Source organism: Tenrec ecaudatus, chromosome 3 (assembly GCF_050624435.1).
Source record: "Tenrec ecaudatus isolate mTenEca1 chromosome 3, mTenEca1.hap1, whole genome shotgun sequence".
In the NCBI taxonomy this organism is placed as follows: Eukaryota; Metazoa; Chordata; class Mammalia; order Afrosoricida; family Tenrecidae; genus Tenrec; species Tenrec ecaudatus.
Genome location: NC_134532.1, coordinates 51105944 through 51129741, shown reverse-complemented (window position 1 = coordinate 51129741; position 23798 = coordinate 51105944). Strand labels below are relative to the sequence as shown.

The 23798-nt window shown below is 41.2% G+C and overlaps 1 protein-coding gene across 1 annotated transcript in view; it reads left to right on the top strand.

The window, feature by feature from the left end:
- Positions 1–23448, top strand: part of LOC142442268 (ninein-like protein) — a 102279-nt gene extending 78831 nt beyond the window's left edge. The window contains exons 2-4 of the mRNA XM_075543523.1: positions 10236–10394; positions 14139–14252; positions 22997–23448. Of these exons, the coding sequence (XP_075399638.1) occupies positions 10236–10394; positions 14139–14252; positions 22997–23188 (465 nt within the window). The 3' untranslated portion in view covers positions 23189–23448. The remainder of the gene's footprint in view (positions 1–10235; positions 10395–14138; positions 14253–22996) is intronic.
- Positions 23449–23798: the final 350 nt, after the last annotated feature.

Genomic DNA, 23798 nt, shown 5'->3' with positions numbered 1-23798 from the left:
AAATCAATATGTGTTTCTTCCTCAGTTTTTCCTTCCAGTGATGACCTTGGAGTATAGCAGGTGACAGTCTCACTAAAGAGGAAAATGTGTGCATATATTTTAAGCTCTGGTCATTCTTGTTTCTTAGATCCCTGCCGGGATTCACTAGCAGGGAATAGCTTTTGGAATGCCCCAAGGTCTCACATTCAGTATTACGCATTGATACCAACCATGGGCACATGGTTCCCAACTTACTTCTGATTGTCAATTGTGCTTGCAGAGCCGAGCTACAGAGGCTTTCTGAAGAAAACACATCGTTGACAAATGAATTGGGAAGGATTCAGCAAGAACTTAAAGTTGCAGAAAGAACAAATGATGTACAGAGGTAAAGGCTTGTCCAGGTTCAACTTAGGACCTTTGAGCTTGTGACCCAGTTTTCACATAGCAGAATGAGTGGTTTCCTCTCAGTAAAGTGAGTGTAGAAGTTACTGAGATAGAAAGTGGGGCGTATTCTCAAATCAACCTCACTTTCCAGAAAGCCAAGAGTGGATGAACCTAATTGGTCTCTGACCATGACATGACACATATGTAAAGGGCCCTGGCCTACATCCACATGCAGGCAGCCCCTCTCATACCTGAATGCCTGGTCTCAGACGTAAAAGGTAGAACACGTATGTATGTGGCAGCATTGCCCACCCCACAGTGAGCAGCTGCTACACCCATCCTTCTTACTTCTGCCATCGTGGCATACCACTTTATTACCTGTACGAAAGTACTCCGCATCACACCTGATGGTGAGGACAGGTGGACATAGTTTAGTACAGTGAAATGATCCTAGGTCCTTCCTAGACAAATACAATATCTATGTTCATGACTCAGTAATGATTTCAGGTGGACTTTTCACCACGGTTTATATTTGTATGTAGATATCGGCATTAGGGGTAGGTCTGGGCCCTAGGACACTGAGGCAGGAACAAGGGACAGGGAGTGGAGTGCTAACACTGGTCAGTGAGTTTTCACTGCTGTAGCCATATCCAAGGGCAGTCTGCCTTTTGATTTTTCTTCCAAATAAGAAGTTCAAGATAAAGTCAACTCTGACCTGCTGTGAGCATGGAGCATAGTTGATGGAGTAGCCATGATGGTCAGAATATGGATGGCAGGGGAAGGGACCAGCGGGGATTTGCATCATTACAGTTCTGAAATCCAGGAGGTCTTCCCTTGAAACCATTTTCTCCTAAGTTTACTACCAGACTCCATTCCCAGCAGATCGCAGTGAGGGTAAGATGGTTTGTGTTTGTGTTGCTGGGTGGCTAGTTCCATACTTTGCTAAATCCGTAGTAATTTGCTTGACTAAGGATTGCCACGGAGAATGCTCCTTTTGTACAATCTGGCAAAATCTTGCAAGCGAAAACTTAACCCACTCTCATTGAGTCTGTAGAGGGTTTCTAAGACTGAATCGTTAAGGGGTGTGGGAGGCTATACCATTGACCTTGGCAGTTACCAGCACAAACCAAGGTGACACCTGGCTTTGGTTTCACCCTCCCTGCTGAAAATTTTCATTTCCGCCTCAAAAAGAGTCACCTGATGAATCCCATCTGACCCTAGACCAAGGATGGGACCAGCCTTGTTCTCATGTAAAATGCATTGGAAAGGGGATTATTGGAGATGCAGTTAGTTTAAAATTTGGCACCTTGTCTTTTGATCTCTCTTAAGTTCCATTTTTAATTTGTTCCAGTTTTTAATACTTTCTGCTTTCTTTTCTAAAGGTTCTTGTCTGTTTTACTTTGTTATTGTTAGTTGTTTCTGTTGTTTTTAAAGTATGTTTTCCTATAGATGAAGTCCAGAATAGGTGCATCTATACAGACCCTAACTGGATTAATGGTTCTTTGGGAGTTTCACACAGTTGGTTAGAAGGAAATGGGAAGCTAATAACGACGAGTACAAGAATGAAGAAAATGTTCCAAAACTGATTGTGGTGATGATTATACAATCTTGATATGATTGAACTATTGAATTGTATATATGTGAATTATGTATCAATAGAACTTTTTTAAAAATTAAAGAATCGCCTGAGAACTTTGCTAAAATATTGATTGTGATTCAGTATATTTAGGTCAAAAATTCAAATTATCAACAGGGGTTGGAACTGGAATGAATCGGTTTGAAGTCCTAAGGGTAAACTTTCCTAAATTCTTCTGGCTTTAGGAGCTTGGGATCAAGATTGAACCATCACCACTATTATCAATCATAGCAGTAGCAGTAGTGTAGAGGGATCTGGGCCGTAGAATATGAGGGGAGGTAGAGGTGGGCCTTTTTGTCCAAGCCATGGTGGACTGTTACTAGAAGAAGAAAACTCATTAATTGGCAATGATATTGTTAATTTTGCTTTTTCAACAGGAAAGAAATTGATATTTTAAAGAAAGAGAAATATCAGGCCTGCCTTGAAATGGAAATGATCAACAGTCAGGTTTAGTATTACCACCTGATGTGAAGCTAATGAACTTTTCTTTCTCTCTTTCTTTCTTTCTTTAAAAACTATTTTTGAATACTATAGAGGACTTTGTTCCTCAACGATTTCAGAATGCAGTAACTACCTCCCTTGTCAAAAATCAGAAAGTTCGTGTGGATACATTACTGCCGTCAGGGACACCCCATTTTGGTGCTGCCAGCCATCCTGATAATTCTTAGAATCACATGTGGCATTTATATCATGTCTTCTTGTCTCTTTCTCTCGGTCTATTCTTTATTTTGGAGACCATGGCACTTTTGAATATTACATGCAATTGTTTTGTTCCGTGTCTTGAAGTTTGGGTTTGTCTAGTCATTGATAATAATTAGATTGAGATGAGGCTTCTTTGGCAGAAGTACAAGAGTAAGAGTTGTGCAGTCATCAGCACCATCAATGTCAGAACTCTTCCTTCTTCCACTCATTGTTAGCTTCCCACTTCCCGCATCCTCCCTGCCATGCCCCTAGCCAACTATCACTCCAGTTACTGTCTCTAGAGATTTACATAGCCTGGATTTCATACACAGAAAACCACACAAAGCACAAACAATGACAAAGCAAAACAGAGAAAAACCTCAGCCAAAAGAAAATATAAAATGTTAGAAACTGCCACCAGTTAGAACCTCCTTGGGAATTCAGCCAGTCTCAGCCAGAATCTTAACAGTGAGACACACTTTCACATAAACTAACAAGTACTAGCAGACCCCTTAAAATCCCCTTTTTTAATTTATCAGAAAACCACTATAACCAGAACACCACTTATGATTATTTCTGTCACCTAAATCCTACTCATGTATTCCTATCTCCTATTCCTTCTACCCAGTCAGCTCTATCATTTCTTCCTCATCTCAACAGAATACAATTTCCAGCCCCTATGTGAACTTTCTCCACTAACCCAAAGAGCAAGTCCTGTCCCTCCCTCCTCCACCTACTCACACACAATCCAGAACCTTACATACCATCTACAGTTGGATCACTAAGCCATGCAAACAACAGTCAGCAGTAGTAACCACAAAAAATCAAGATAAACAAAAGTCAACAACTGAAGATTACGCAACTTCATTGGAATACACAGAAAGTGAAGACTTTAAATTACCAGAAAGAGAATACAGGTGAATGATGTTTGTGACCATACAAGAGATTTGGGGATCAATTCTGAAAAAAGGAAGAAAGTGTGATACTAAAAACCTCACACCCCAAAGAAACCGAGAAACAAAACAATGAGATAACAGAATTAAAAAAACATTGTGTGAGAACTGAGCAATACCGGTGTTCATCGCAGCACAGTTTACAATTGCAAGGAGTTGGAAACAACCCAAATTTCCATCAACAGATGAATGGATTAAAAACCTATGGTACAGATGTGCTTTACATAATTGATGTATGTATGGATTGTGCTAAGAGTTGTATGAGCCTCTAATAAAATGATTTAAATAAAAACTATGGTACAGACATACACTGGAGTACTACACATCACTAAAAAGCAGTGATGAATGCATGAAGCACCTTGCCACATGGGAAAAACTGGAGAAAATGATGCTAAACAAAGTAAGCCAAGCACAAAACACAAATACAACATGAGTCCGCTGAGGTAAACTTTAAAAAAAATGCAAAAGGGACATAAGGAAAAAGCTACTGTATACAAACATTCCTGGGGTGAGGTGCAGGTAGTATGGCAGGGGCCAGACCAAATCCAGGGATACATATGGTAGACAATTAAAAAGGTTGGGGGGGGGGAAGGAAATGAAATAAATGGGTAGCTGGGGAACAGGGAACTAACCCATCCAAGGGGAGGGTCTTGTTCATATCGTCGCCGGGAAAGAAGGACCAGACTTCTACCCCATGCTCCAAGATGTGAATGCAACATACTGGCATGAAGCAAGGAACCAGTAGAGAGGTCTGAGGGGTTGGCCCCAATCCCAACTACATGGACAGCAGCCCTTGCCCCCAGAAGAAAGTACTTCAGAGGATAGCATTGAAGCTACAGCTCCGAGAGAGGGACATGTCTGATCAGAGCAAATCGAAGCAAATGAAGGGGGAGGAAGAGAGACTGGAGCACATCCTGGCCCACCAAGCCTTAAGGACAATATCCCCACTAAGAACAGCCAATGCACAGAGAGGACCATATGGCTGGTCCCACTATGAGACAGGACATCCCCCACTGACCCATAGCCCTATAGGGGACAACACTGGAGACACAGTGTGGGAATTAGACTGATCTGACCCCACCACACTGAGGCAAAACATGAAGGGCATGCAACAGAACAGCAAGGGGAGCAGAGCAAGGAAGTCCCGAGGCATTATCAAAAATAGACTTTGGGTTCAGAGCATGGCACCCCATCAGGCTCAATCAGCAAACACTCGCAAATGTCAACAAACAGACCTTGAACTATTGACAGGCTTTTCTTTTTTTTGTCATTTGTTTTTTGGTGGTGTTGTTTTGTTTTCTTTTGTTGCTTTGTTTTGTTCTGTCTTGTTTTTGTGTATATTATTATCTCTGCAGGTCTATCTAGATAAAATAGGTGGGATAAACAATCTGGAGGAGAAAACAATGGGACTGACAGTTCCAGGGGGACATGAGAGAGGGGAAGGTTGGGGAAAAGAAGTGGTTAACAAACCAAGGGACAAGAGAACAACAAGTGATCCAAAATCAGTGGTGAGGAGCGTGTAAGAGGCCTGGTAGGGCTTGATCATGGGTAATGTAACCGAGAGGAATTACTGAAACCCTAATGAAGGCTGAACATGAACAAGAGCAAAGTAAAAGGAAATAGAGGAAAGAACTGCAAGGCACATAGCATTTATAGAGCTCTAAATATAGGCATGTACATATGTAAATATATTTATATATGATGATGGAGAAATAGAACTATGCATATATTTATAGGTTTAGTATTAAAGTAGCAGATGGACATTTGGCCCCTACTCAAGTACTCTCTCAATGTAAGAACACTTGTTCTATTAAACTGGCATTCCATGATGCTCACCTTCCAGACACAATCACTGAAGGCAAATGTGGTGAAGAAAGTCAATGGTGTCGGCTATCAAAAGATATAGCATCTAGAGTCTTAAAGGTTTGAAGGTAAACAAGTGGCCTTCTAGGCCAACCAAAGCCCACATGGAAGAAGCACACCAGCCTGTGTGATCATGAAGTGTCAAAGGGATCAGGTATCAGGCATCAAAGAACAAAAAATAATATCATTGTGAATGAGGGGAGTGCAGATTGGGGACCCAAAGCCCATCTGTAGGCAACTGGACACCCCCTTACAGAAGGGTCACGGGGAGGAGATGGGCCAGTCAGTGTGCAGTGTAGCAATGATGAACATACAACTTTCCTCTATTTCTTAAATGTTTCCTCCCCACCACTATCATGATCCCAATTCTATCTTACAAATCTGGCTAGACCGGAGGATGTACACTGGTACAGATAGGAACTGAAAACACAGGGAATCCAGGATAGATGAACCCTTCAGGACCAGTGGTGGGAATGGCAATACTGGGAGGGTGGAGGGAAGGTGGGGGTAGAAAGAGAGAACCAATTACAATGATCTACATATAACCGCCTCCCTGGGGGATGTACAACTGAAAAGTGGGTGAAGAGAGACGTTGAACAGTGTAAGACATGACTAATAATAATTTATAAATTATTAAGTGTTCATGAGAAAGGGGGGCAGGGAGGGAGGGTAAAAAATGAGCTCATACCAAGGACTCAAGTAGAAAGCAATGTTTTGAGAATGATGAGGGCAACAAATGTACAAATGTGCTGACACAATGGATGTATGAATGGATTGTGATAAAAGTAGTATAAGCCCCCAATAAAATAATTACCCCCAAAAAAGAACTGAACAATAGAATGGAAGAAAATGAAAATTGAATCTATGAACTTGAAGACAACCATGCAGACTTCAGCAAATGAGAGAAACAAACAAAAAAGTAAAATAATCTGAAGTAAACCTGAGGATGATGTGAGAAACCATGAACAGAAGTAATGAATGTCTTGTTTGGAATACTGGAACAGGAAGAAACAAACAAATCTACATATAAATTAGTAAGAGAATTTGTGGAGGAAATTTTCCCCAGTACTATAAAGGAGGAGATAATAACCATTCAGGAGACAGAGAGAACTCCAAGGAGGTTAGACCCGGGGGTGGGGGTAGGGGACATGTATAGGAGGGCATCAGGACATACGATAGTCAAAATATTCAACTTCAAGGAAAAGGAGAGAATCTTGAGAGCAACTAGAGAGGGAAAAAGTCACCTTCAGAGGTAATCAGATTGGAATAAGCTCAGAGCTCTCAGCAGAAAATATGCAGGAAATAAGAAAATGGAGCAACATAGATCAAACTTTCAAAGTAAAAACCTGCCAACCAAAATCCTGTATCCAGCAAAGCGATATATCACATATAAAGAAGAAATAAAGGTATTCCCAAACAAGGAAATAGTTAGAGAATTCATAAAAACAAAACCAGCATTGCCGAAAACACTAACCATATCTCTATGGTCAGAAAATCAACAGCACAAAAACATTATGAGATCGCCACAGTCCGTGCTACTATCCAGAAGTCAACACAATAAAACAACACCCAAAACAGTAGATCTAGACGGGAAACAAGGACATGAATAGATTCCTCCCTCCCAAACACAGATAATACAATATGATAGTAACTCACCTGCATTTGGAATTAATACCAATGAAAATCAATGGGCTAAATACCCCAGTCAAAAGACAGAGTAGCAGACTGGATTAGGAAACAAGATCCATAAATCTGCTGCCTTCAAGAAACACACCTCAAACTCACAGACAAAAACAGACTGAGAGTCAAAAGATGGAGAAAAATTTACTAAACCAATGACAATGAAAGGAAGACCTCACACAAATAGAAAACTACAAGCCAATATCTCTCATGAACATAGATTCTCAACAAAATCCTGGCCAGTAGAATTCAACAACATATCAAAATAATAATAATACTTCATGCCCAAATGGGATTCATACCACCATATAAACAAAATATAGAAGAACCAGATGATCATATTGATGGATGTAGAAAAAGCATTTGACAATATCCAACACCCATTCCTAATAAAAACAATAATTAAATATAAGGAAATTCTTCAATATACTAAAGTCCATATCTTAATATCCAACAGCCAGTATCATACTGGATGGAGAAAAGCTGAAATCATTGCAATTGAAAATGGGAACCAAAGATGCCCATTATCCCCACTTTTATTCAGCATTGTGCTAGATCCTAGCCAGAATCAAAAGGCAACAAGAGATTAAGGGAGTGCAATTGGGCAAAGAGAAATTAAGCTCTAGTTATTTGCAGATGGTATGATTTTATAGAGAGAGAAAAACCCAAGGTCTCCACAAAACCCTGTTGGAAATAATTGGAGCTTGTTTCAAATAAGCACCCATCTAAGTGAGATGTCAGTAAACTCACCTGGAAGAAGCACACGATCATCGATGATCCAAGGATTATCAATTATATAAACCAGATCTGAAGAAGGGAGTGCTGTCAGAGCTGAAATTTGTGAAATTCTGGTGTTCACAAAGCTATGGCTGACAGTGGGAGCCCAAAATACATGTTCAGGTTCTCCACAGGGAATAAGCCTCCAGTGGCCCCCCTCTGACTATCACTGAGAGATAGGAATAACCTGGTTATCAGGCAGCTGGTATTGGAAAGACGATTATAGTAAATTAAAATGATAAATAGGGCTTGAATGGTTAAAATCTTGTTATTTGAGCTCCCTTTAGATACACTTTGACTTTTATCTAGTTTTTAATATTTTCTGGGTTTTGCTGTTGTTTTCTAGATTAGGTCTTATCTCTGCTGTATTTTGTTATTTTGGTACCTTTCTTGATTCTCTGTTATGTATCTTTCTGTGTTTGGGGGTTTATCAAACCCAGATTGGGTGAATCTGTAGAGGTAATAACTGGAGTAAGAGTTCTTGGGGTGTATTGATGGGGAGGAAAGAGGTAATGGGGAGCTGATATCACGTAGTATGAAAAGGAAGAAATTGATTATATGCAGTAATTGCACAACGCTGCTCGATCTGATAGAGCTATTGGTATGATGTCTGGATTATGCCCTAATAAAATGATCTGGGAAAAACAGAAATTTTAAAAAAATCAATTTTCATTTACATCAGGGCTATCACATTTTTAACAAAACTCAAGTGAATATTCCCAAATTAATTAAGTTTTCCCACAAGTTTACAGGAATGCTGCTGCTCCACATAACACAATACTTTTTAGCGTTTTAATGAAGGTCGGGAAGACCTCAAAGATGAATTCAAGGCAAGTCACCTCAGAAGGCTTTGGAAACTCTCTTTCTGGGTTTCAAAGGAATCCTCTTTATATTTTCTCAAGGATGATCACAGAGACTTCTCAGGAAGACATCTGAAGAGAATGGAAAGCTGCGCTGGGGAGGAGGAAGGACAGGAAAATGTACCACGGCGTGTGTTCTGTTACGGCGCCATACCAGCTCCTCCTGGAGGGTAGCAAGGACTGTCTGACGAGCTCCTCATTGGGAACGACCCATCCACCTGACGCAGCCTTATCTGCCTTCCACACTGCTCTGTGTTCCCAAGCTCAGAGGACATTTAAAACGAACATGATTTGCATCCCTTGAACATGACAAAACTCCCATTTGACATGACATAAATTGAAGAGTGAGAATTCTTTGGGAAATGAATAGAAAGATGAAAACACTTCAGAAGCATATAGGCATAGATAAAGATATGACATGAAACAGTAGCTTCATATTTTGATAGTTTTGTTTAATTAAGGTTTCTTTTTTTAATCATTTTATTGGGGGCTCATACAACTTATCACATTCCATACATACATTCATTGTGTCAAGCACATTCATACATATGTTTCCATAATCATTTTTAACAAGTTTCTATTATACAATGCTTTTATACTTACCCTTGTGTGTGCGTATTAAACCTACAAGATAAAAATGATATGATTCTGCTCATTGCTGAACCATAGGTATTCACACCAACGTGGGAATACCTTGGAACTGTGGTTGATCTCTCCCTGAAAACTAATTGTTGTGAGAAAAAAAGAAAGGCAATCCAACAAAAATGTAATTTGATTCTTTTAAATTGTAATCTATTGAAAGATGCTCCTGACCAGTGGTTGACAGTAACTGAAATCTCTATGGTGAAAAACTGAGAAATTTTCTAGCAACTGTTGGAACACACGGCCATTTGTGTATACACCAAGAGGACATCTGTCAGACACTCTAATTTCCTGGCCCAGTGGTACTGAGAATATCAACAACTTACTGCCAGATAGATTTGGATATCAGGGACAGGTCAGAGGTCCTTTTGAAGAGATTCATATGCTTTAAGTTTCTTCCTCCCCCCCCCCCTTAACACGATGTTTTAAATAACTTAGATAAAAGTGGGAGGCCTTCAGAACAGTGGTTTGAATGTTCTTAATGGTCTAGATGTATTCTCACTTCTTCTCAGGAATAAAGCAGAGTTCTCAACTTCAGCATCATTGCTGTGTGAGACTGGATAAGTCTGTATAGGGGCTGTCCTATACACTGTAGGATATTTAGTAGCATTTCTCCATGTCAGTAGCCACCCCTACCTACCCCAATTATGACAATGAAAAATGACTCCAGATGTTGCCACGTCCCACAGTGAGACAAAATTACCCCTCATTAACCACTGCAAGGATCTGCTGGGGCTTCGTTTTTGTTTTCAATCATTGTTTTACCCTTTTTTGCTCTAGAGTCAGAAATACAAGGATCAGTTATCTCAGCTCAACCATAGGATCCTTCACCTGGGTGAGGAGGCCTTTGTCCACAAGGCTCAAAATGAGAAAAATCAAGTACCCGTTCAGTTGCTGACACTGAAGATGGATCGGGCTGGTCACCAGGTGAAAGAGCAGGTGAGTGGGCAGTGCAGAGTGGGAATATGAGAGCAACAACTTAAAGATATGGAGACATACACTGCCCCACACATAGCCAGGAAGCCTGGGGGAAAAGAACATGGAATATCATAGTTTTTTATAAATCTGCTTTATTTAGAAGAGTAGCATAAAGGAATTAAATCTTAAAAAGAGAGTAAATTCCTACAACCTTTCTGAAAAGACAAGTTGAAAATATAGATAGCAAGAGCCTCAAGAATCTCATTATAAGAAGTGAAACTTCACTGTTTGCAAATAATATGATTTTATATATTGAGAATCCTAAAGGGTCCACAAGAGACTAGCTGGAAGTCATAGAGGAGTTTAGTAGAGTAGCAGTATACAAGAGTAACAATTGACTTCTTCTATACCAGGGATGGGGGTACAGAAAAAGATACCAAGGAATCAGCAGCCTTTGCAAAAGCTGAAATACCTGGGAATAAACTTAACCAAAAACCAAGACTTGTACGAAGAAAACTATAGAACATTACTATAAGAAGCCAACCGGGATCTACACAAATGGAAGCATATTCCGTGTTTGTGGATCAGAAGACTCAGTATTGTGAGAATGTTGATACTATCTAAAACAATCTACAAATAAAATGCATTGCCGATCCCAATTCTAACATCATTCTTCAAAGAAATGGAAACACTGATTATTAACTCCATATAAAAAGGGAAGAAACCCAGGATAAGCAAAGAACTCCCCAAGAAAAAGAACAAAGCAGGTGATCTCACATTACTTGACCCCAAAACCTACTTATACAGCCACAGTTGTCAAAACAGTCTGATACTGGTATACTGAGACATGCTCCCTGTCACTAGCCACCCAGGAAATGCGAGTCAAAATGACCATAAGATCCCACCTAATGCCCATAACTAGCCCAATTAAAAAAAAAACAGAATGTGAAAGGGAGGATAGGGCGGAGGTAGGGGGAGGAATGAGGAGCTGATGCCAAGGGCTCAAGTAGAAAGAAAATATTTTGAAAATGATGATGGCAACAAATGAACAAATGTGCTTGACACAATGGAAGGATTACAATAAGTTGTACAAGTCCCCAATAAAATGATTTTTCAAAAGAAACAGAACAACAAATGTTGGAGAGTGTGTGGTGAGATAGGAACTCTTATCCCCTGCTGGTGGACTGGTAAATATGTACAGGCACTCTGGAAGGCAGTATGGCGATACCTAAAACAGATGGCAACTGAACTACCATATGATCCAGCAATACCATTGCTGGTATGTACCCCAAAGAAATAAGAAGCAGATCACGGACAGATGTTTCCCTCCCCTATGGTCATCACAGCAGAGTTCATAGTAGCAAAAAGCTGGTGGGTGGGCAGGAAGAAGCTGGAAACAGCCTACATTACCATCAGTACAAGAGTGGATAAAAACTCCGGTACATACATACAATGGAATACATCCCTAAAAACAGCAATGAAACACCTCAAGTTGTAGAGGCATCTGGAAGATATTATGCTGAGTGAAGCTAGTCAAGCACAGAAGGATAAACACTGTGTGAGTCCACGATAATAGGAACATGCAGCAGAACGGGCACAAGTTCAAGTGTGCAGGCCATCCAGTCGTCTGGCTGGGGACCAGGCAGGCCGCTAAAGAGCCACACATCATCTGCTCAAAGTAAGTATCATGTAGGTCACTTGGCCGAAGGTCACCTCATGAGAGCTGGAATCAGATGGATGGGGTGGGGTTGATGCTGGTCCCTGAGAGGTAGCCATGTGGATTTGGGGTGAGGTCTCCCAGAGAGGGAATCAGCCCTGTCAGAGGAATGGGGCTTACTGATGCGAGGGGCAGCACAGGAAAGAAGAAAGGCAATGGTCAAATTTGGGGGAACATAGGTGCATGCCAGTTGAGGGGAGAAGAGGGAGGGCTGACATTGTGGGGGGAGGGGTGTCCAGTGAGGTTGCTCTTGGGAGGACCTGATGCAGAGGGGTTAAGTGGAGAGCAAATGCTTTGAGAGTGATTAGGGCAAAGAATGTATGGATGTGCTTTATACAATTGATGTATGTATATGTATGGATTGTGATAAGAGTTGTATGAGCCCCTAATAAATTGTTTAAAAAATAATAATACATTTTTTAAAGTTGTATGAGCCCCTAATAAAATGATTTTTTAAAACACTGTAAAAAAAAAAAAAAACCAAACTTGACCAACAGTTACCATGGGTGAAGGGGAAAGATCTGTTGCTTTGGGAGCATTGAGTTTCTGTCACTGTGGTCGATAGTTTGAAAAAGGATAACAATGATAGTTGTACAACATGAAGAATATTATTGAGCCTCTTCTCGCTCTGAATTATACAACTAGAAGTTGTGCAATTGGAAAATATTTCTGTATATTTGTGCCACAGTTAGAAAAAAATAAGTACATGAATTACAATGAGTACAAGGGAGAAGAAAAAGGTTTGGAATTAAATATTGTAACAATTGGACAACTTTTCTTGATCTGATTGAATTGTATGACGTGGGTGAAGTGCTAATACAACTGTTTTAAAAGATGTGATGCAAAACAATAATATGGATTATTCGGGAGAACATGATGCTGAGTGAAATTAGTCAATCACAAGAGACAGATATTGTATGAGACCACTACTGCAAACGGTTTTCATATTGAAAAATAAATAACGAGATAGAAAGAAACTCCATGTGGTTACAGATCAGATCAGGTTTTCTGGGATGTTAGAATTACAGAGTCAGATCATGACCAAGAAAGCCCCATGGAGCACTTCGACTCTGACAAATACATGTGTTGCCGTGAGTTAGAACTAACTCCACAGCATCAGTTTTCGTTATTAACTGCTGTCTCTTGTTCCCATTCAGGATGACGCTTAGGGTTGCCCGTAGGCATGCCCTGTACCCAAGATTAAAGTTTCATGCAGAATAATTTCACTGCCCTTAAAATTCTCTGCTCCACCTGTTTGTTCCTCTATTGTTCCTTGAACTCCTGCTAGTCGCTGACCTTGTTTCTGTCTCTTTAATTTTGCTTTATAATTGGAATCATGCATTATGTAGCTTTTTCAGACTGGTTTCTTGTACTTAATAAGTACTTAAGTTTCCTCCATATTTTGTTCATGGCTTGATGGCTCATTTATTTTTTTTGCTAGATAATATTTCCATGATACAGATATGCTCATTTGTTTAGCCATTGAGCTGTTGAAGGACCTCTTGATTACTTCCAGTTTGGGGCAATAATGAATAAAATTATGATAAATATTTGTATGCAGGCTTTTATGTGGATACAGATTTTCAACTCATTTGAGTAAATACCTAGGAACACAACTGCTAAAACATATGACAGGCCTTTGGAATAGTGGTTACATTACCAGATAAGTATTGGACTGCTGACAGCGAGATTGACAGTTCAAATCCACCAGATGATCCGAGGGAAAAAGATAAGCCTATCTATTCCCATAAAGAAATCCTGTCAGAAACTCTATAGAGGGACGCTGTGAGTCAAATTGGCTTGATGGCATTGTTTTTGTTTTTTTGTAAGCCTATGTAAGAAACTGCCACTGTCGGATTCCTATGCAAAACACTACGCCCTGCGCCACACCTATACTCCTGACAGAGCTTGTTAGCATCCCATGTTCAGACAGAGGCTCGTAGCTAGTAACTTGTAGATGTGTACATTTCGCCCAAATACCATTTTAAATGTCTTGAAGTTAGTTCTTTTAAAACATAATTTTTTGATTGGTAACCTCCTTTTGTCAGGAAATACATGAAAAACAACTTAATACCACAGAAAAGCAAGTGGATAAAGTGGAAATGATCTTAAAGAATATGGAAATGCTTCTACAAGAAAAAGTAGATGAGCAGAAGGACCAGGTGAGTGATAAGTTCTTGTCATTTCCTCACAAACATCTTATATCTGCACACTTCTACCTCCTGGGTATTCACACAGCTGGTGTAGTAAGAGACTGTCTGGTCACAGACTCCGAGAGGCCATGTTCATTAGTTACCCCTCAGACTGAGCCTCTGTCAACACCTTATACTTGAACATAAAGTAATTTTTCCACAGGATTCATAATTAATAGCAGTCAATAAAAGATTCTATTATATATATATATATAACTAGCTTGTTTATTGTACTTATTTTCTTTTGGGTATCATTTTAAGGTTTCTTTTTTGAGATGGCCACATAACCTCAGGAAGGTTATGGATTTATTCATGCATCCATCATTCAGCACATTGCCTACTGAGCACCTACTGTGTAGGAAAGCATTTTTCTAGGTAGACCTGAGATAAATAAGCCCTCATGGAACTTAAATTCTAGAGCTGATGAGAGCTAATAATAAGATTGTAGTTGGCCAAGGGCTTTGAAGAAAACACATTTTCCTGGACTGTAGAGTCAGGGTGTTAGGGGAGACTATACTGCACAGATAAGGTATCTGAGCAGCCCCTTAATCATGACCTAACATATATGAGTGGGTAAAAAAGAAAAACAGGAAAACTCCACTCTGTGGAGCTTTCATAGGATGCATTGTTCCTACTAGCTGAGCATCGAGCAACTTGTTCTGAGTTAGTGCACCCAGCGGCGTCGCCTGGGAAGGTTCTCTGGTCACAGTGAATTTTTTCATAAAAGCAGTTTTGCTCACACCTTGTTTTTTTGTGATGGCTCATTTAAGAGAACTGCGTGTGGCTGTGAAAGTTTGCTTTCTGCTCCAGAAAAATGTCACAGAAACTGTTGTGATGTTGAATACAACTTACAAGGATAGCACTCTGAAAAAAACTCAAGTGTACCAGTAGTTTTCTTATTTCCAAAAAGGCAAAATGTCGATCGATAACAAACCTTATTCTGGATGTCCATCAACTTTCCAAACAGACAAAAATGTCCAAAAAATTCATCCACTTTTGCTTGAAGACCAATGATGGACCATTAAAAAGATGGGGAAGTTATCTGGACTATCTTGGAGCTTAGTTCAGTGAAGTTTAACAGAAGATTTGTGACAGGCCACCAAGAAGGAGTGTCAACTGGAAACAAGTCATTCTTGGAAAGAACAACTCTGAAGTGATCCAGACTTTTCTCAAGGTCATTACTGGTGACAAGCAAACCTCAATCAAGCCAGGGGAAGACACCATCATCACCTTGCCCAAGAAAAACTCGTCAAGTGAAATTAAAGATCAAGATTATGCTCATTTGATTTTTTTGATGTCCATAATATAGTGCATTTAGAGTTCCTTCCACTAGGTCAGACTGTTAATCAAACTTTCTATGTAGAGGTTTTGAAAATATTGTGTAACAATGTGCAACAAAAAAGACCTGATTTGTGGCAGATGGGGGACTGGTTTTACCATCATGACAATGCAACTGCTCACATGCCATCTCAGTGTGCCAATTTTTGACAAGAAACAGCATGCCTCTCTTGTCCCATGCACCTTACCTGACTTCACTCCATGCAACTTCTTTGTGTTTCCACCAATGCAGAGGAACATGAAAGGACAGCTAGTTGATGATATAGAAGAGATGAAGCAAAAAAATGAGAGAGGTGCTGTCAGCCGTCCAAACAGCTGAATTTGAAAAAAAAAAACAATGTTTCCAAGAATGGAAGCGCAGAATTGACAAATGTATTAGGTGTAATGGAGAGTACTTTGAAGGTGATAAGGTTGTTTTGTAAAAAAATTTAAATACAAAGCTTTGAAACAAAATTCCAGGTTTTGGGGGTACCCCATCGTATACCTCAAGTAGAAAACAGATTAGCATTGGGGGAAGCATGTTGCTCACTGGTGGAATATCACATGTGCTGTACTTGAGAATCCTTCCTGACAGGTGCTAAATACCGGTAACATTTCCTGATCACCAGACAGCCATAAATAGGCACCCACACACTTACACTTCCCTGTTCGTGGTTGTGGGAAAATAGTCTCGGCCCTGTAAAAGGTTTTGCTCTACCGAGTGCCAGGCACCATGCCTGTCACTGTTCTACTGTTCCTTTACTTCCTCCTGTCCGTCCCCTACTCCTCTTAAGTCCCCTTTCTCCTCTTCTTTCCATCCTGCCTTGCTCTTTTTTATTCCCCCACTCACTGGGAGCCCTCCTTGCCATAAGTATGTAAGCCCATTGTAAAGAAGCCTGGCCCTCTGGCCTAGCCCTCAGCCCTCCTCTCTGCTCTTTAAATGACCTTCAAAGACTCTGTGCTCACAACCCTGCTTCTCTCCCTTCCATGCTCCTCTCATGGCTCAGCCACTGTTCGTCCCCCCTGCCTGGGTCTACACCTAATTCGCAGCTCAGCTTTCAGAATGGATATAGACTCCAAGCACTCGTACCCCACTGATCTCACTCTGGTCCACACCCCCTCACTTTATGCCCTCTCTCTGGCCTTCCTGGTTCTGCCTTGCATACCGGCCTAGATTTCTTCTTAGCACAGGCGCTGCAATACCTCTGAGATCTCAGCTCGCCGCGCCTCACACCTTCCCATCTTCTTCAAAGTAAAAGTCAACCTTGTCACGGTGTCCTTTAAGGCTCTCTTAGATTTAGTGTCCACTCCTGCCCTGACTTCCTGTCTATGTTTCCTCAGGAGCACACACCTTCAGCTATGGTGGCTGCCTGCTGCTACCTAGTCACCCGAGGCCCTGACCAGCTGCAAGGTCTTTGTAATCTCTCTTCTTGCTACCTGGTGTTCACATAGCCCCTAGATTCCTAAACTTACTTGGCCTACCACCCCTTTTTGCAGGAAAAAAAAATCACTCATTGTCCACCTGACCATTAAAATCTTTTGTACTATTGCCCCTAATTCAGGATACGGTTTGGGTGTCTGCTTGTGTAGCGCCCCTGGATGCTTTGAGGCCCAGACATCGTCACTGGACTGTTTCACTGCTACCCAACGGGCAGTACCGCCCCCTTCGGGAAAAACTGGGATAGTCTCTGGACTCTCATTTTACTCAGAACTCCGTTCACATGTCATCTTACAGGAACAGCCTCGGGGTTTCTGTAGACAAGCAAAACCAGTAAAACATGTATGTAAATATACAGAGAAAATTGTACTTCGTGACTCACACACATGGGGGGGTTAGCACGTCCCATATCCGTGGGTCCAGTGGCAACTTGGAGACCTCTGCTGGTTCATGGGGTAGCAGAGGAACAGATGTCTGCAGGTTTATGAACTAGAACTGCAGGCCAGGCGTTAAGCAAAAACATAATAAAGAATCGAGACGGCTAACCACGATGACAAAATACAACAGAAATAAACCCCCATAGTTTTAACTGTTCGAGATATTAGCTATTCAAGTCAGAGTTATCATTTTAATTTCCTATAGTCATCTTCAGTACTCTCATCTGGTAACCAGGTTCTTCCCATTCCTCAGTTTCATCGGAAAATCACTGGAGACTTATTCGCTGAGTAGCTCCTGCAAATGTATTTTGGCCTTCCACTCTCATCCATTCCCTTCTGAAAACCAGAATCTCGCCTGCTAAGCTTTGATACTATTCCCTTCTTCCGATTTGGATTATATAATTTACAATCCATGGATAACAGATGTTGGTGTGCTTCTTCCATGTGGATTAGTTGACATCTCACTTAGATGGCTGCTTGTTTGGAAACAAGCCTTTAAGATCCCAGATGCTGTTCTGTCTGATTAGTGGGACACCATCTAATTTCTTCACCAATGCTACCCTTAAGGGACCTGATCTCATTCAAGAACTTTTTGAAGCCCCCTTGTATTCTTGACCTTGATAGCTAAAGGTACACTGCTTCTGACAGGTATCAAGAAAAAGACATTGATTAAAGCAATAGCTATGTGCTGTCTTCCAGGAAATGTACTAATGTGCTCAAGCAGTGAAACCACATCTGGATTAGCAGTTACAATCAGAGCCACCACTGGTTAAGTTTATATCAATTCACTGTCACTCTCTTAAGATCCTTTTTTTTTTTTTTTGCACAAGACAGATAGGTAAGTTGAATGAGATTGTGGTGGAAATCATCCCCCTCCATTCTTCAAGTCTTTATGGTGACATTAATCTCTGCAGGTTCTCCAGCAATGTAATACTGCTTTTGGTCTAATATTTCTTTGAGGAAAGTTCTAATGGCTTCCACTTGGCCTTTCTTACTGTAATAACCCTTTCTCCATGTGTCAGGGATCCAAAATTCTGCCAATTGCATATTCTGGACCTGGAGAGATTATTACAGGATTATTTCAGAGACCACTGTACCCACTGTTGGATAGGCATGAGCTGACATTTTGGGCCGCCTAGAATGAGTGTCAGTTTAGTGCCATAGGGATCCTTTGAGAAATATTAACTATCTATATTCTGACAGTGTAGTGGATTTCTACCTCAGAGGATTCATAGGAGTTGTGGGCCTATACACTTGCTCATCTTGGAATTGATAGAGCCCTCTAAGCATCCCCTGCATGTGTGGGTATGTCCATCTTGATAAATCTACTCTAACATTCCAATTTACTTCAGCTTTTAGATCCCTTTTCCAGTATATAAAAGCAATTCAACTTCATTCAGTATAGGCCACTTCATAGTCCTCATTGTCGTCCCACAACAATGTAACTACTAGGTACTTTTCTGACGCCGTGAGCTGAAACATCGAATGAAGACTTGCCACTTGGCAGGCTCATAGCACTACACTCAGACTGACACAGTTCCCACACCTAAACCCGAGGCCTTTGTTTCTCCTTGTGTTCAGTAGGAAAAGCAAGCAGTCTCTGTCTGGAGTATGCCATCCCTCCTCCTGGGCCACACTTTATGCCTCAAAGAAGTCGTGTCACGGGACAGTGGACTTCACACTAGTTATTGTTCTAAAAGCAAAAAGTGCATCTTGCAAAGCATTTGCCTCATACAAAGATTCCTGGGACACAGCTGTGGGACTATGGTCAGATGAAGATAAGAGGGCTGATTTTACTATCGAAGGTGATTCAGGCAAAGAAGGTGGGTTAATCCCTTCAGATGGGGGCAGGAGGCTGGTCCTTCTGAAAATAAAAAAAGGTAATTCAACAATAAGGGCTCCATGTCCCTAGCTTGATCCTTTTATTGTCCACATTTTCCCATCTCAATTTTCAGGATCTCACATCTTCCCCGTCAAACCTTTCAACATAAGGGATTCAGTTGATGGTGTAATTAGCTATTCTTCAGCTAGGACTCAGGAATGATGGTGGTGTGTGGATTACAAACTGCACTGTTAGCTAAAGGTCAGCGATTTTAAAAGCACCAGCCACGCCCCAGGTAAAAGATGAAGTTTGTGCTCCGATAAATATTTATAGCCCCCAGAGCCCTCGAGGACATTCGATTTTGGCTTATGCAGTCACTGTGCATTGCAGCCAACTCAGTGGTAGTGAGGATAAGACTCTGGATGGGTTTTCAGCAATCTCAACACTGCTACAAGAAATAAGACTTTATCTCAAGACCCAAATAGCAACTTTCAGGTCCTTTATGTACTGCTTGAGCCAGGACTTTGAAGCTGCGGACTCATCATTTTCTCTTTCCGCGTTGTGTATCTGAAAGCTGAACCTGCCAGCTTCACTATGCTTGTGGGTGTAACAAAAATGTTGAAAGATAATAATGAAATAGTAGTCACTCACAGCATTGTCTCTCACAGATGTTTGATCTAATGGTGGGGATATTATGCTTGTCTTTATTGCCACCTCATGCCATGGATTACTATGCCTCTTTACTATTGGAAGTCGAGCAATTAGTACTTTTAAATCCAGCCAGACTTGAGAATAAGTTCAGAAAGCATGCTGTAGTGGAGTTAACAAACCCAGGGACAAGAGAACAACAAGTGCTCCAAAATCAGTGACGAGGATGGTGTAAGAGGCCTAGTAGGGCTTGATCAAGGACAATGTAACTGAGAGGAATTACTGAAACTCAAATGAAGGCTGAGCATGATAGTGGGACAAGAGAAAAGTAAATGGAAATAGAGGAAAGAACTACAAGGCAAAGGGCATTTATAGAGGTCTAAGTACAGGTGTGTACATATGTAAATATATTTATATATGATGATGGGGAAATAGATCTATGTGCATATAGTTATAGATTTAGTATTAAGGTAGCAGATGGACATTGGGCCTCCACTCAAGTACTCCCTCAATGTCAGAACACTTTGTTCTATTAAGCTGGTATTCCATGAAGCTCACCTTCCTGACATGATCGCTGAAGACAAATGGGTACATAAGCAAATGTGGTGAAGAAAGCTGATGGTGCCCAGCTATCAAAAGATATAGCATCTGGGGTCTTAAAGGCTTGAAGGTAAACAATTGGCCATCTAGCTCAGAAGCAACAAAACCCACATAGAAAAAGCACAACAACCTGTGTGATCATGAGGTGTCGAAGGGATCAGATATCAGGCATCAAAGAACAAAAAATCCTATCATGGTGAATGAGGGGAAGTGCAGAGTAGGGACACAAAGCCCATCTTTAGGCAACTGGAGATCCCCTCACAGAAGGATCATGGGGAGGAGACAAGCCAGTCAGGGTGCAGTGTAGCAATGATGAAACATACAACTTTCCTCTAGTTCTTAAATGCTTCCTCTCCCTCCCCCGCCATCATGATCCCAATGCTACCTTACAAATCTGGCCAGAGGATGTAGACTGATACAGATAGGAAATGGAAACACAGGGAATCCAGGATGGATGAAATCCTCAGGACGAGTGGTGATACCGGGAGTGTCAAGGGAATGTAGAATAGAAAGGGGAAACCAGTCACAAGGATTTACATAAAACCCCCTCCCTGGGGGACAGACAACAGAAAAGTGGGTGAAGGAAGATGTCGGACAGTGTAAGACATGACAAAATAACAATTTATAAATTATCAAAGGTTCATAAGAGAGGGGGACTGGGGAGAGGGGGGAAACAAGGAACTGATGCCAAGGGCTCAAGTAGAAAGCAAATGTTTGAGAATGATGATGGCAACAGATGTACAAATGTGCTTGACACAATGGATGATTGTGTGGATTGTGATAAGAGATGTAAGAGTTCCCAAGGAAAGTATATAACTAAAAAAGAAAGAAAGCATTCTGTGTTGGGCCGGGTTGACTAGAGAAACAAATCCAGAGATACTCATATATGTATAAGAAAAAGTTTTATCTCAAGAAGTAATTATGGATCAATAAAACATTCCATCCCAGTCCAGCTCTTCAGTCTATAAGTCGCTCTTCAGACTCATTAAGTCACATGCAATGATGCAGAATGCAGGACAATCACAGGCCAGTGGGTGTAGTTATGTGGATCCAACTGACCGTATCGTAGTGCTTGCAGCAGCCAGGAAAGTGAAGGCACAGAGAGTGGGGGAGGTGCCCAGGACCCTGCTTATGAGAAAGTCTCGCCCACAGAGAGTCACCATCAGCGTGTGACCTGATTGACAGACTAAACTCTACTCTTACACTTTCATATATCTTCAAGTTGACATGAAATGATGTAACTACCACTTATTCTTTGAGTTTTGTTCTTCTAGAATCACTCTTGGTGCCAAATAGCTAAGTCTGAGTTCTCGAGAGGGGTGCATCAGTGAGATGCACACATACATACATATAAAGAGATTTGCTGCATGGTAGGGGTTTATGCAGTTGTAGAGGTTGGCAAGTCCCAAACCTACCGTATGTGTCCAGTGGAAGCTAAGGATTTCTGATGACTTGTGGGGTTGTAGGACTGGTGAATCCACGACCTGCTGGTTAGGATGGAGACTTCTTCAGGTTTATAACACAGGAACTGCAGATCAGGCAACTAGAGTGCAGGTCAAGAAAGAGAGCAAACTTTGCCACAACTTCCACTTCGATAAAGGAAGCTGGCCACACTCCCGAGGCAATTTCCCTTTCAACTGATTGGCTGTTCATATCAGATCACAAAAATGAAAGTTGATTCCATTATGAAAAAGCACCTGTCAGACTGATGAGAATCATAGTCTAGTCAAATTGAGGTTTACATTAGTCGTTACAGTTCCCTCAACCAACTAGCTGCCCCCCTCTTGCTCCTTGCTTGGTTTTCTCACACTTCCCCCATATGGCATACTAAGTTTGGTTCTCATTAGCATATGTGGTGCACAGCCCAGAGACTACGTTCACCACTGCTTCGCTACTGCTAGAGCAAGACCTGGCATGTGGGCGCTTACTGACTATGTTCTACAAGTGAAATTTGGTGTTGACTGAACCCCATGCTGGGATTCTTGTGCCCTTGTATTTTGAATGAGGTCATTGCTAGTGTTTCCTGTCATTCACATCTGTGAAACCGTATGGGTTTGGCAGAAAGCTCAGACCCAGGAAACAGCAGTGGGGGTCAGGGCCACAGTGATTCCTAGGGCAAGGGGCAGTAAAGAACCAAAAATTGTTGTCATTCTTTGCAATTCATTATTGTATCGTACAATAGCCTTTCTGAGAACTGTTGATTTGTGACTCTTGGGTCTTCCGGTTAAACTGATTCCCACAATTTCCCTTAAATTTTCTCCAGTACATAATTCATCACACCCTCAGTTGGAGGTCTCACTTCAGGGTAACAAGAAGTGTCATACACGCAATATTTTTGTTATATCCTTAAGAACCTAAAGTTATCATTTCAACGACCGTGGAATGAACAGGGTCGGGAGCATGTACCCCTTCCCTGCACTCACAGTAATGGGTGGCTCTCTTCTCTCTCTAGTTTGAAAACAGCGTGAAGTCCAATTTGCTGCTCAAGGAGCTTTATGTGGAGAACGCACACCTGCTAAAAGCCCTCCAGGTTACTGAAGAGAAACAAAGAGGAGCTGAGAAAAACAGCCTCATCTTGGAAGAAAAACTCAGAGCTCTCAACAAATTAATCAGTAAGATTTCTCCGGCATCCCTCTGTGTGTAAAGACTGCTTGCTTTCTTGGAATTCATTCTGAAAAGAAAATCTTAAAACCTGAGCCACTGTGATGCCTTAATCACTTGCAGCTTATTGGCCATGGTCCTCAGAAACAGGGCGACTGTGGTGTCTGGCTCGTTCCAGCAGCATCTGCTCTGTGCCAGATCCTGGGAACATACACGTGTTGGACAAGAGCACATTTTTATAAAACTCCCAATTTTACCACTGGGAAAACATGATGGAAACACTTGGTCAGGCCTGACAGAGAAAGTGGGTTAAGATAATGCAGTTCCAATACTGCATTTTCGACTTAAGCTCTCATTGCCATCGAGTCAATTACAATTCGTAGTGACTTTGGCTTCAAAGATTAAAATGTAAAGTAGGGCTCTAGACAGCTTTATCATATTTTTCCTTTTAAATTTCATTTATGTTTTCTTAAGCAGACACACAACAAAACATACATCACTTCAGCAGTTTTTAATGTATACAGTTTGCTGATACGGATTATATTCCTCCGGTCTGTAGCCATTTTCAGCTTTTTTGAGTTGTTGCTCATCTGTTAGCATAAATTCACTCCCCTTAGAGTTCCAGGGGAGTCCAGGTGGCATGGTGATGACAG